At 35.4% G+C, this 13807-nt stretch overlaps 1 protein-coding gene across 2 annotated transcripts in view; it reads left to right on the top strand.

Moving 5' to 3' along the window:
- LOC148951752 (uncharacterized) overlaps positions 1-13807 on the top strand; it is a 104729-nt gene that overhangs the window by 17467 nt on the left and 73455 nt on the right. For both annotated transcript variants that reach the window (XM_089089316.1, XM_089089315.1), the window contains exons 4-6: positions 5147-5216; positions 7963-8042; positions 13445-13572. In XM_089089316.1, coding sequence (XP_088945442.1) covers positions 5147-5216; positions 7963-8042; positions 13445-13572 — 278 coding nt within the window. The remainder of the gene's footprint in view (positions 1-5146; positions 5217-7962; positions 8043-13444; positions 13573-13807) is intronic.

The following is a 13807-nucleotide window of genomic DNA, read 5'->3' as shown; positions in this document are numbered from 1 at the left end:
GATGCCCAAACCGAAATGCAGTAGAGAAAATATGGGTGGACGAAAGAATAATAAATAGATTTTAGAATAGCTTGAGGAAAGAAATGACGAAGACGAGTTATACGTCAATGTACTTATAAGGATAAGTATATCCTAATAAGGATAATATATCCTAATAATATCCTAATAATTCCTTTTTCTAACTCTTTTTCCTAATAAGGAAATTAGGAAGAGAAGAAGTTAGGTCGGGTAAGTTCTAAAATAAGAGGAGTCACATTTTATCAGGAATTGCAGGTTTTACTGCAAAGGCAATGATTGACTTTGTCCTAAGGAAAGGCAATGGGGGAACATTGAATCAAATGCGGAAGTAAATTTCTCCTGGACTTAGATTACGCTGATGATTTAAGCATCCGAGATTTAAGTTTTAGGAAAATGAATAAATTTTTAGAGGTTTTGGAGCTCAGGTTGTTAGAATAGGTTTGAAAATTAATGTTAAGAAGACTGGTCGCTAAGGCTAGGAATAAATGAAAATTAAAAGGTGATGTTGGGTAATAAGAAGGTCGATCAAATGGACAGCTTCACTTACTTTGGTAGTATTATTAGTAAAGACGGTGGGTGCAGTGAAGATGTTAAGAATAGAATAATTCAGGGTGTTTGTTTCACCGTTGAAAAAGGTTTGGAAAAACAGGAAGATAAGTCTGCGAACCAGGATTTGAATATTGAGAGCTACAGTGATGATAATTGTCAAGTATGGTTCTGAAGCATGGACACTCCGGAAAATGGAGGAAGATTTGCTAGATGTTTTCGAGAAAAATTACCTACGGATCTTTGGGTACCTGATTGACTGACCATATTTCAAACAGTAGACTGTACGAAAAGTTTATTACAATTCTGCTTTCTAGGGCTATAATGAGAGAAAGATTGAGATGGCTAGGGAACGTTCTGTGGACGAAGGATGACAGATTGTCCTTGTTGGCCAACCGTCTAGGACCAAACGAAAAGCAGGTCGTCCCAGGTTGGTTGGAAGGATGTCGTAAGGAAAGATTGAAGGGAAATGGAAACTTTCTGATGACGTAGCTGTGTTTGCCTCAGGCGGCTTGGTGCTGCAGCAAATTGTTAGTAGTAGTAGTACCGTTTTTAAGAGCCCAAATATTATGTAAGAGAACCCTGATATGCCAAAATGATTTTTTTAGGAAGTACGAAAATAAGGGGAAAGTAAAGAAAGTAGAAAAGACATTAAAGTATGGTTTGAGGAGGTGTACAATGGAGGCCATGGATAAAATTGCCAAGGATCTGGAAGGTATAGCCAGACACCATAATAGTACAATATTGTATTGGAATGTTAAGAAACTGAGATTAAGTAGTCATACTTGATTGGTCCCAGTTAAAGACGGGAATAAGACCTCAACTGGTGATAAAGAGATTGTTAAATAGAGATGGGTAGAAAATTTTGAGAACGTGTTAAACTGTAATAAATTTACAGGGAATGATATGGAAAAGAATGAAAAAGTTTGTGGCAATTTGGAAGTAAAGGCAGATTTGTTTTGCGAAGAAAAGTTATTGTCAGGACTAAAAGGACTAAAAATAACAAAGCCTCAGATGCTCATAGTGTGTTAAATCATTTTTTGAAATATGGTGTTTGCAAAAATAGATATAATTTACTTTAGTTTACAAATATAATTTTTGAAAAAGGGGAAACAAGGAAAACTTTAATTATACCTCTGTACAAGAAAGGTAATAAAAGTGGTAATTATAGAGGTATTAGCTTGGTTTTTGTAGGAAATAAATTACTTAGTATGATGATACTTTTTAGACTTGGAGATGCTGTAGATAAAGAAGAGAAGAACAGTGGGCTTTAGGAAGGGGAGAGGATGGGTTGACCGAAGTTTTCACTCTTATAATAATTATTGCGAAGTGCCTGGGTCATCAAACCTCTTTAGTCCTTACTTTTAACGATTCTGAAAGGTGTTTAGATCAGCCAATAGAAGAACTTTAGTGGAGATCCTATCCTTGCTTGGTATGCAGGATAATAACATAAAAGTAATTAGCGGTATGTATGATAACAATATTGCTGTGCGTAAGGTAGACATTGAGGTTAGTAGCTGGTTTGGTAGTGAATCATGAATTAAGTCGAAATTCGACGTTGATAATTCCTACTTTTGCAGATTAATTTAAAAAAGGAAAGTTTTTGGTAGAAGTAAAGAGCGAAGTTGAATCTTAAAATGAAAAAGAAAATTATGCAACATATATCTGCAAAACTAGCTCAAATACACTGACTCGTTATATATCCCTATATAACCTTTGGTATCAGAGTGGAATAATGCTCTGCTTGGCAATACGCTTCTGGGGTTTGACTCGCTGCCCCAAGGCTGGGTGACAGGAGCTGTAAAAAACTGAGACGTTTCAATAACCTGTCGACAAATTATGTGCCATCTGTGGTTTTGGAGTTTTTGTGTCCCTCTATGTGTAGTATTCCAAAAACCAGTGCTTAACTAAAAACACAAGACCGACAAAAAAAAACAAAAACAATACAAAACAGGATACTGTTTTAGGAACCGAAAAGTCCATAAGTAGCCTGCAGAAAATAAGATATTTTGTAAGGCTCTCAATAGTCTTTCACTGGCCATGATATCTATAATTTAAAATTTATGAAAAAAAAAAAAAAAACCAGGGAAGCTTAGTTTTTAGTGAAATACTAGTTTTCCTGAATTCTCACACTCCCCTCCTCTTAGGTTTGCTTGTATTCGTATGTTATTTCTGAGATAAATGGATCTCGTGAAATTCGCACATATTTGAAAAACACGAAGTTTCTTTGTTCGCATGAAGTTCAGTGCCCCTTGGACGGGGAGAGAGTGGAGTTAGTTACTTCAGATGACTAAAACGCAGGTTGAAATGCATTGCCTGAGTTGCATATAGAAGGACAAATTATAGGATTTGTTATTTTCGTAAAATTATATAATCAGATTTAAGCTCTTCCTACTATTTTCCAAAAAGCTGCATTTACAGAGTGTCTATAATGGTTTTGGTGCATTAGTTAGTTCAAAAGTTTTTTTTTTTTTAGGACTGCAGTTATATTCTGAAGTTTCAAAAATCTAAAATAACTGTATGATCGCTGTCTGGCGGTTAATCTACTTTGAGGCAATTAAAATCTAAATGTTAATTTTGCTTGTATAGGGATTGTAGATTTTCAAAATTCCCAGTTTGTGCAAATGTTTGGAGTTGGTGGTACGTTGCCTTGTATATAAACTGTTCCAATAGTTTTTCGTGTTGGTTTCTTCAGAAAATGGGAAAAGGTTGACCTCTCAGTGATTTTTTCTTCTTTTGGCTCCGTTTTTTGTTCTTTTTTATATTTTTCCCCTACACCCCCCTCCTGGAGTAGATGTTTCCATGTCATGCTTAAAACGTATATTGTAATGTTTATTTGGCTCTGAATTGGTTTTCGGTAGCCCTTGAGTGGTGGTAACACTTCACCAGTTTTTTGTTTTAGTATTTCTGTTTCTTTCATGTTTTTTTATTTTTTCTCTCTGTATCTGCATTACATCCATAGAGCCTGAATGTGATGTTGGGAATATAATGGTGATTTTTTTTTTTTTTTTTTAATAGATGAACTCTGGAGATGACAATTTTGCTTATCTACCAGTAGCTGTAAAATTCCTAGTCTATGCGCAAAGGTATATTTTCCTTAAGTTGTAATAAACTATGATTTAAACCATCTTTGTTTAAAGTAAAAAAAATTGTTTTTAAGGGCTAGTAAATTGTACAACACCTTTTCTCTAAAACCTTTTCTCAGTGTGTTTTTAAGACCACACTGGCTTTACATAATGAAGGAAAAACGAATTAGAAAAGAAACAAAAGGACAGATGACAACAAGGATAATTTTTAGGCAGTGATTGAAACATATGTAACAAAACAGGTATTTTAGGAAAGACCGTATATAGATATTTAATTCATGCTTAAGAGTTTAGTAAGTGTTTAATAAAGCCGTAGAGGAGATCATTAGGAAATGTGCAAGTCGGGTAGGCCATCTTTTTGGGATTCTGATATATACTAATTCCTGATTATACTAAAATACTAATACTGATTTCCTTGTGATATACTGATACAGAATCGAAATGAACTGAAATAATCTACAAAAGTAACTAATACCTTCTACAGTCTTTTTGGACCTCTTGTTTTGCTAATATCTTCAGATTTTTTTCAATATGTTGTCTAACTAAAAGTTGCACCGTTTGTGACGTTTGTGACATTGTCACTGTATTTTCGTCTGATTTGTGTATTGACTAGGAGACATGAATTTCATTTAGTGTTCTGTAGTACCCAGTCATTGTTTTTGTGCATTGACTAGGAGACATGAACTTCATTTAGTGTTCTGTAGTACCCAGTCATTGTTTTTGTGTATTGACTAGGAGACATGAACTTCATTTAGTGTTCTGTAGTACCCAGTCATTGTTTTTGTGTATTGACTAGGAGACATGAAATTCATTTAGTGTTCTGTAGTACCCAGTAATTGTTTTTGTGTATTGACTAGGAGACATGAACTTCATTTAGTGTTCTGTAGTACCCAGTCATTGTTTTTGTGTTTTGACTAGGAGACATGAACTTCAATTAGTGTTCTGTAGTACCAAGTCATTGTTTTTGTGTCTTGACTAGGAGACATGAACTTCATGTAGTGTTCTGTAGTACCGAGTCATTGTTTTTGTGTATTGACTAGGAGACATGAACTTCATTTAGTGTTCTGTAGTACCCAGTCATTGTTTTTGTGTATTGACTAGGAGACATGAGCTTCATTTAGTGTTCTGTAGTACCCAGTCATTGTGTTTGTGTATTGACTAGGAGACATGAACTTCATTTAGTGTTCTGTAGTACCCAGTCATTGTTTTTGTGTATTGACTAGGAGACATGAACTTCATTTAGTGCTCTGTAGTACCGAGTCATTCTTTTTGTGTATTGACTAGGAGACATGAACTTCATTTAGTGTTCTGTAGTACACAGTCATTGTTTTTGTGTATTGACTAGGAGACATGAACTTCATTTAGTGTTTTGTAGTACCCAGTCATTTTTTTGTGTATTGACTAGGAGACATGAACTTAATTTAGTGTTCTGTAGTACCAGTCATTGTTTTTTTTTTTTTTAAATCGGTTATTCAGAAAGAAATTTTTCTTTTCAGACGATTTCTTAGAATTTCTTCTACGCGTCAATCAGCTGGACTTAATGGCACCAATCTGTATCAATGCAAAGTGAGTGTGAATTAGAATAGAGTTTGCCTTTTTTAAATTTTCTTTTGTTAGATACGGTGTGTGTTGTTATAAACTAAATACTTCCTCTGGATATTGAATGTTGGAAATTAAAAAAAAAAACAAAAAAAAAACAAATGGATGTCTTTCTAATACAAAAAGAATAATAATAAACTGGATTTCGAAAGAAATGATGATAACATGTGAGGTAATTGTAAAGCTTTAATAGGGTGTAATGTAATAATTGAAAATAAAGAATAGAAAAAAATGATATTGTAAGTTCAAATACTTCCTAGAGTGTAATAAATGGCAATATATAAAAGTGAGGAGGAATGCTCCACCTCTCTTGATTGTTCCATAGCCTCTTAAAATTCAAAATGGTTACCTCCAGAATACTAGCCATGCGGTTGAAACAATTTTTTTTTTCATTCCTTGGGTATTATGTCTTGTGGTCTAGGGGAATGGCTCAAGTAAATATAAAGGGGACCCCTTTATGTAGATTTCTTTTGGATCCCTGTAATAATTCCCTTCCTATACCTGTCTCTATTTATCTTTTCCCTACACCCTACACTGCTAGTATCTATGGTATTGTTTCATCTGCTTAAATAAAAACATGCATGGCTTTTTGGTGTTGCTTATGTGTTGGTGTTGCTGTTTGGTGTCAGGCCAGGATATGTTAGATTTTTTCTAATATTTCCCAAAGCTGCATTTTTTTTCTTTTTCTACGCTTTCGAAAAGAGATAATCTTTCCAGGATAACTAATTTTGTATATCTTAATTTTGAACTGCAGTTTGGTAAAATCAACGTAAAAAAATATCTGAGCCGGATGCAAAAATAACCATTTTTACTGTTGGATCTTAAGCTGAGGACCAGGGCCCCAGTCTGGGGGGCTAGGGAGCTTAGGTCGCCCTTTATCCTCCCAGGGAATGCCTTGTGTTACAGAAATACTGTCCTGAATAGTCTATAGTAAGTGACACTTGGCTTATTGCTAACATATTTCTATTTTTGACAAAAGGAATGGTACAAAATTTCCTACTTAATATGTTTAATTTTGAACCATTCGACTTTGTATTTGAATATTTGTATATAAACGTATTAAAAAAAAAAGTATACCAAAATGTACATGTACTGAAATCCAAACGTAAATTTAAAATATACAAGGAAACACATTTTTGGTCTTAGGTCCGTAAGGGGAAGCAGAAGTATAAGAAACTGATGATAGGAAGCTCAAGTCTCCTCTTTTATGAGTAAACTCATAACTTTCCTCTCTTTGGAAGAGAAGATAGAAAACTTTCCTCTCTTATCAGGAAACTCATAATTTCCCTTTCTTTGGAAGAGAGGAAAGGAAACTTTCCTCTCTTCTGAGGAAGCTGCACTTGAGGAAGGAAAAGTGCGAGAAACTCAAGTTTGCTCTCTTAATAAGAAACTCACAAGAAAAGACGACCGAAGGCAGTTAGCATCTTACTTTCCCTTTATATTACACATCAGATAAATGATTTACTTTGGCTAAAAAGGCGCAATAAGAATAATTGTTAACTTTTATTTTTTTACCAGCTAATAAACAGCAGACTAGCCAAACTCAAACCTTTTTGTCATACTGAAAGAGTTTAGAACAAAAGAATCTGCCTACTTTCAGAAAATTGCAGTTCAGAGGATTCTTAACAGGCTTTGACTCTTGATAGAAATTCAAATTCTAATACTTTGAAATTGTACTAATTTAAGCTTAAAATTATGTACAGTTTAAAATTTAAAATAAGTGTAAAATTTTATCTAGTTCAGCGGAATAAGGCTGCACTGTCTGGACTAAATGTTCTGAGATATTTATGGTTTAATTGTTTGGGATAATATATGGGCTATAGAATCCGAGTGTGCTGAGGATGTACTCCTATCGAGGCTTGTTGTTACTTTAGCTTTTATGATGATGTATGTGCCCCACATATAGACTGCAATACTTCGAGACGAACAGATAGTGAAACCGTAGCCAAAGTAGATTATTTCCCTAGATTACAAAAAGCCCTCAAAATCTTTTGTAATCGACTTTATGAAGATAAAGTTGTTCCTTATTTCTGACTTTCACCAGAGAATGTCGACATTCACCATGCACTAATTATGAATGTTGAGCATTTGTGAGATTTATATTTTCTTCTCCGTAATTCGGTCGCGATACATTTATATATATATATATATATATATATATATATATATATATATATATATATATATATATATATATATATATATATATATATATATATATATATATATATATATATATATATATATATATATATATGTATATGTATATACATGTATACAGTGTAAGCAAAGCATGAATCTACTCATTGAACCACACAATCCCTAATATCTGAAACCTGAAATGAATTTATTCTACAATCCCAAACAAATACAATCCCTATAGTTTTGATAAATACAAATTGCACGTGTGTTAGTATACAACAAAATATAATGCATAATAAACCCATAATATAACAAAATACATAACATAAAGATTCTTCATCCCCACCTCGGATAAAATGTGTATGTTAGAGAAGCTCAGCAGTTTTTAAGTAAAGAGCAATATTCCTGTACTGTATCATTTCTATTCATTTTTGTTAAAAAATCTCATTCTACTTCAAATTCGCTTATTTCTTTTTTATGAAATTATGCTTTTATTATACTTTTTAGGGGAAAAGCTACCTCCAAATTTTTTTTATATTTATATTATATTTTTATATTTTTATTTTTCTAGGGGAAAAGCTACCCTCCAGTATGCTGACGAATCTCCATTTAAGGACTTGATTTATGATTTTATTCCTCCGTCGTCTGCAGGTAAGATATTTTACTAACTTATTTGATTAATCTATTCTGCTTCTCAATGGTTAAGGCTATTTTACGACTCCTGGATAGTTAGCAGCAGCTTCTGCTTTATACTAGGCAAGCGGTTCTCAAACTGGGCCTCGTGGTTTTGGTGGAGCCGCGAAGGTAATTAAATAGTGTAAAAATTATTTATGATTATCGATATTATCAATCAATATTATAAATAAATGATCCTAGGGTAACGCAGTGGATTGATGCTCTGTTTGGAAATACGAAGCCCAGTGATTCATCCCCGTTGTAGCAAGGTTGGGTTTATTACTTGTTTCTGTAAAAAAAAGGCCCAGCAACCGAAACGTGGATTCGACGCCGTATGCGTCAGTAATGGCTCTGGATCCCTTTTCTTCTAATAAAATAATTAGCCAATTTCGTTTTTTTTACTCTATCTTCACATCCATTTTGACAAACATGTTTATTTTGGATCATTTTGCTGATTTTTCTAAGCAACAAGCATAGTACTTCACGCTGTTTTGTTAATGTTTGTGCTTGATGTTGACGTACGTTTGTGTTTAATATATTTAAACGTGATATTAGGGCCCTTGGACCCTAGTTATCAGACAAATTTTTTTTTTTTTTAAGCTAACTTCATTCCCAATCATTGGTTATTTCATTGGTTATTTCACCTTTCATTGGTTATTTCTCCCAGTCTCACTAATTAGCTAATTTCAAAATAGATGGTCTAGTGGTGACTCATCGGCTGTTCAAAGCCAGTGTTTCACGATTAACAACGGTGGGTATTAAAGGAGAGCGCAGGCCATTGATTTGGAGTAGAGGGTACTCGCAAGGTCACCCCTTTAGACTTATGATTGACTGAATCTCTTGAGCTCTACGCGCTTCTTGCCCGAGAGAACAAATGTTTTTTTTTTTCTGTACACCTTCTCTGAGCTTGATTTGTAAATAGTAAGATTTTTTTTTCTCACTTTTCAACATAGGCTTTCTTTATCGTTATTTGACTGGGTAATGATCGAGAGAGAGAGAGAGAGAGAGAGAGAGAGAGAGAGAGAGAGAGAGAGAGAGAGAGAGAGAGAGAGAGAGAGAGAGAGAGAGAGAGAGAGAGAGAGAGAGAGAGAGAGAGAGAGAGAGAGAGAGAGAGAGAGAGAGAGAGAGAGAGAGAGAGAGAGAGAGAGAGAGAGAGAGAGAGAGAGAGAGAGAGAGAGAGAGAGAGAGAGAGAGAGAGAGAGAGAGAGAGAGAGAGAGAGAGAGAGAGAGAGAGAGAGAGAGAGAGAGAGAGAGAGAGAGAGAGAGAGAGAGAGAGAGAGAGAGAGAGAGAGAGAGAGAGAGAGAGAGAGAGAGAGAGAGAGAGAGAGAGAGAGAGAGAGAGAGAGAGAGAGAGAGAGAGAGAGAGAGAGAGAGAGAGAGAGAGAGAGAGAGAGAGAGAGAGAGAGAGAGAGAGAGAGAGAGAGAGAGAGAGAGAGAGAGAGAGAGAGAGAGAGAGAGAGAGAGAGAGAGAGAGAGAAGAGTTTTTGGAGTATAGGAAAGAGGTCCTATACTATTTTGAGATATCTCTCCCGAGGCAAGATAAAGTCGTTGGAAGGAGGTTTACACCATGGGGGAAATACTATGGCTCTTACTCATCACTGATAGTACAATTGTAGTTACTGCATCGGTCCTAGCTGTGGTCACCCTACAGCACAAATGCCGGTAAGGGGAGAACTTGCAAAAGTCTCTGCCCGTCACAGATAGTCTATGAGAGACCATGTGCCGTGTTACCTATACTAGTGGCATCAGTGCTGGCACTGGTGGCCCAGAGTATAAATACTGCTGCCAGCGTTGCCCTGTACGATAGATATTGGCAGCGGTGGCTGCTTAGAATAAAAATACTGGTACCAGTGTTGACCCTGTATACGAAAACGTGAATTGAAGAAAATAAGTTGAACATCTGTAGTGATGCCCTTGACAAGGCCAACACTAACAAAGAATTTTTTTTGCTTGAAAACAATAATTGATCTAGTAATGAATTAAATTCTAAGTGTTTATACTATTTGTTCGGGATCTACCTTCAAAGGGTATTTCAATTCAGTAGCAGTTCATACATAAAAAAAACAAACAGGCTGCAGAATATGTTTCGTTCTGAAATGTGCTTAATTGATTTTGGGCCGCAAGGGCAAATACCTTCCCTGACATTGGGACTACCAAGGACAGTGAAAATGATTACTGGTTATTTGAATTGTTTAAGTGGAAACTTATACAAACATTTGTATTTCCAAAGTTGAGAAAATGTAGGTAATTTCGTAGACCACACTGCCTGTCTATGACGATCAAATAAAAGTTCGGAATTGGGATAAAATCCTTTTTAATAGATAGTGTATAATAAATTTCACAAAAAAATGCCAGATATTTTGGTCACGTATACAGTGACCGTCATGCAGTGACCGACCGTTAAAAAGGATTTTATCCCTATTTTGAACTTTTATTTTATCGTTGCGAAAATGGGGAGTTGAATATTTAGTGAAAATGATGTCCGTATACTGTTATGCAGTTCTTGGTAGTAGCACTAAATTACACTAAATTAAAAAGCACCAAATTATGAAGCATCAAATTATAAAGCACCAAATTAAAAATCACCAAATTAAAAAACGCCAAATTATAAAGCACCAAATTAAAAAAGAAGTAATTTTGATGAAAAATCAGAAAGAAATATGCTGAACATATAGCACTAAGCAGCTTAAACAAGTGTAGCTTTCTGCTGAATGTGAAGTGGCCTTCGGGAAGCAACATATTGTTAATGTTTGAATTTTTACGGACAAGCAGCCTTATCGAAATTTAACTAATTAGTTTTTCTTATTTATTTTTATCGTTCAACGTGGCAACATTGGCGAAAACTTGATACTCTCCACAAAAACTTTGTGCTTTTGAAATATCTGAAAGAAAAATCTTAGAAAATCATAAATTTCAGGTATGAATAGACATAATATGGTTCCAGGGGACAAATATTTGTTTCTATGTTAATGTCCTTGGTACTGTAAGAAAAAAGGCTCTAAGGGTGATGAATGTTTTTACAAATATCTATCAATGTCAAACGACCTTTTCCATACTTTTTACCCTCGACAATTCGTGCCTTTCTATGTGATATTCCATCTTGATTAGGCTGCACAGTGCCTCTCTAAGTGATATGGCACCTTCATTTTCATATGATAATATTGATTTTAATTTACGGTGAAAGCAGTTGAGCAATATTTGTACTGACTGTTGTGCGAGAAATACTAAAAAGTTGAAAACCACTTTGTAGTCATACAGATAACTTTTCCCGCAAAAGTTTAGTTTATGCGTGATTGAGCCAAATTTTCTGAATCAGGCACGTACGGAGAACATGTTTGTATGTATATATGTATACATACATAAATGGGTTATATCCGTGTATATTATACAAGATAGTTTTGATAGCATCTTTTGAGTATCTAGTTTATATTTATAAGAGTAATATTGCTGCTACTAAGGTCCGAAGTAAGATTAATAGCTGTTAATTCGGGAGCTAAGCAGGATTGTTTGTTATTCCCGTTTATAAAGATGAGTTTGAGGGACTTTGTCCATACAGGCGAAGCAAAGATTATTGAGGCCGTGGCTTCAAATGGAAAGGTTAAATTCTCCTAGACTTAGATTTTGCATATTATTTTCGAAATGAATACATTTTTGGAAACCTTGAGGGTTTAGGGTCGGCCAGTAGGTTTGAAAATTATGATAAGAAGACTAAGTTTTTTACGTTACGAATAAATGAGAATGAAGAGTGAATGTTAGGTAACGAGAACATCCGTCAAATGGATAGCTTCACATACCATTGTATCAGTGTTAGTAAAGATGGTGGATGTAGAGAAAATCTAGAAAGTAGAATAGCTAACGTACAGCTTTTTTTTTGTTTGATATAAGGTTTGAAGAATAAGATAGCAAGTGTTCGAACTAGGATTAGGACACTGGAAACCACGGTAATGACAATGGTCAAATGTGACTCTAAAACGGAACGTTGCTGAACAAATGCTAGATGTTTTCCGTAATAATTGTCTAAGAATAAGTTTAGATATTTGTTTGAATGACTGTATATGAAATAATTCCCTTTTCAGAAAATACTATTCGATTCCCCTTTCTAGGGCTGTAGGGTTAAAATGACTAGGTTAAGTTTTGGGGACGAAGGATAAATATGTTGCCAAAAATAGTGCTTTTTGGCCATCCATATGGAGCCAAATCATCCTTATATGGGCTGGCGTCCTTGACGCCCAGACGCCCGCGAATGGGATGGAAATAGGTGAAATGAACTACTTTAAAGGAAGTTGAAATTTAATAGGAGGGAGTAAAGAGTTAGGTTTTGAACAGATCAGGGCAGAGGATGGCCATATTTTGGATTTAATATGCTTCCTTTTGCTAGCTTAGATTGCTGCCACCCCTTTAGCAGCGCCGCAGGGGAAATCCAAGCTCATATTTCTTTAGCATGGGCTGTTTTTCTCCGTGTTAGGAAATCCCTGTGGAACAAACATAAAGTCATATTGAAGATAAAACTGCGGATATTTGACACAATGCCGATACTACTGTATGGCTGTGAGACCTTGCCCTTAAAAACCTCAGAAGCCCGGGATCTGGAAGTTTTCTATCTTAAATTCTTTCGATATATCCTGAAGGCCTGGTGATCTGCAAAAGTCAGCAACCATGCCAACCACAGTAAAGCTGGAAACTGGCCTCTTATATCAAATATCAAGTAAACACGCCTCCGATGGTTCGCCTACTGCGATATGCCTTGACGACGCAATATCGAAGCAATACTTGAAATATTCCCCGTTGCCATCGTGGAGGAAGCGAGCCAGCGGTCAAAAGGGAATCTGGCTATCTACCATCAAGTCCGACGTGGATCTGCTTGGCGGGTTCAGGAAATACAGGAGACACTGGGATCGAGAGTAGTTGTCTATTGTTGAACCATCAGTTATGAACGGACCTTATTGGAGCCACAAATGTCTACGAACCTCAAGCGCCACAATGAGTCAAGGGCTTGCAACACGAAACAAGTACAATTAAGTACAGCTTATGCCTTTAGCACTCGCAAATAAGTGCTCGGCTTATTTATTTTCTGCAGGGCTACTCGGTTGTTCGTTATGTATGTAAAGGTGTTCCGAGACAAAATTTTGTAAATGTCTGAAAAGAAAAGATTACTTAAAGAACGTCAGAAAATCTGAGAAACAACAGAAGACTTCCAAGTCGCCAAGTTTTACAATTTTAAAAAGGTTTTTTTTTTTGTTTTTTTTTCCAAAATGCTTAAGCGCTGTAAGTGAAGTTTTCGGTAGGTTTTTTTTTTTTTTTTTTTTTAACTTATAATCCGTGAGTCTCCAAGCAGTGTTGAATTTACATATATACATGCATTATTTTTTCATTTTTAGATCGAGCTCGTCGTGCTGCAAGAGTGCTTTATAATGAGCCGCTGGATTTTAATTTTGAAGCAGAGCCAAGGGAAATCGCTGCTCGTGCAGATGATTTTCTTCTTCGAGAAGAACTGCCTCTCAGTCAAGTGCGTAAATCAAGCTTTTCTTTTTGGATTTATGTGAACTCAAATGAGGGTGTAGATGTGCACTCAGGGTTTGACTTTAAACAGTTCATGACTGGTGAAACTGATAAGAAATGTGGTTCTATCCTACGTGCAGGGGGGGGGAGTGAATTCATCACTTGCTCATAGCTGCTTATTGAAGTTCTGTTGTGTCTCTTATTAGGGGTTGAGCCAGAATGTTTAAACTATTATATTAATA

Source organism: Artemia sp. Qi Xiang Cuo, chromosome 5 (assembly GCF_049724085.1).
Source record: "Artemia sp. Qi Xiang Cuo chromosome 5, ASM4972408v1, whole genome shotgun sequence".
In the NCBI taxonomy this organism is placed as follows: Eukaryota; Metazoa; Arthropoda; class Branchiopoda; order Anostraca; family Artemiidae; genus Artemia; species Artemia sp. Qi Xiang Cuo.
This window is presented reverse-complemented; position numbering and strand designations above follow the sequence as displayed.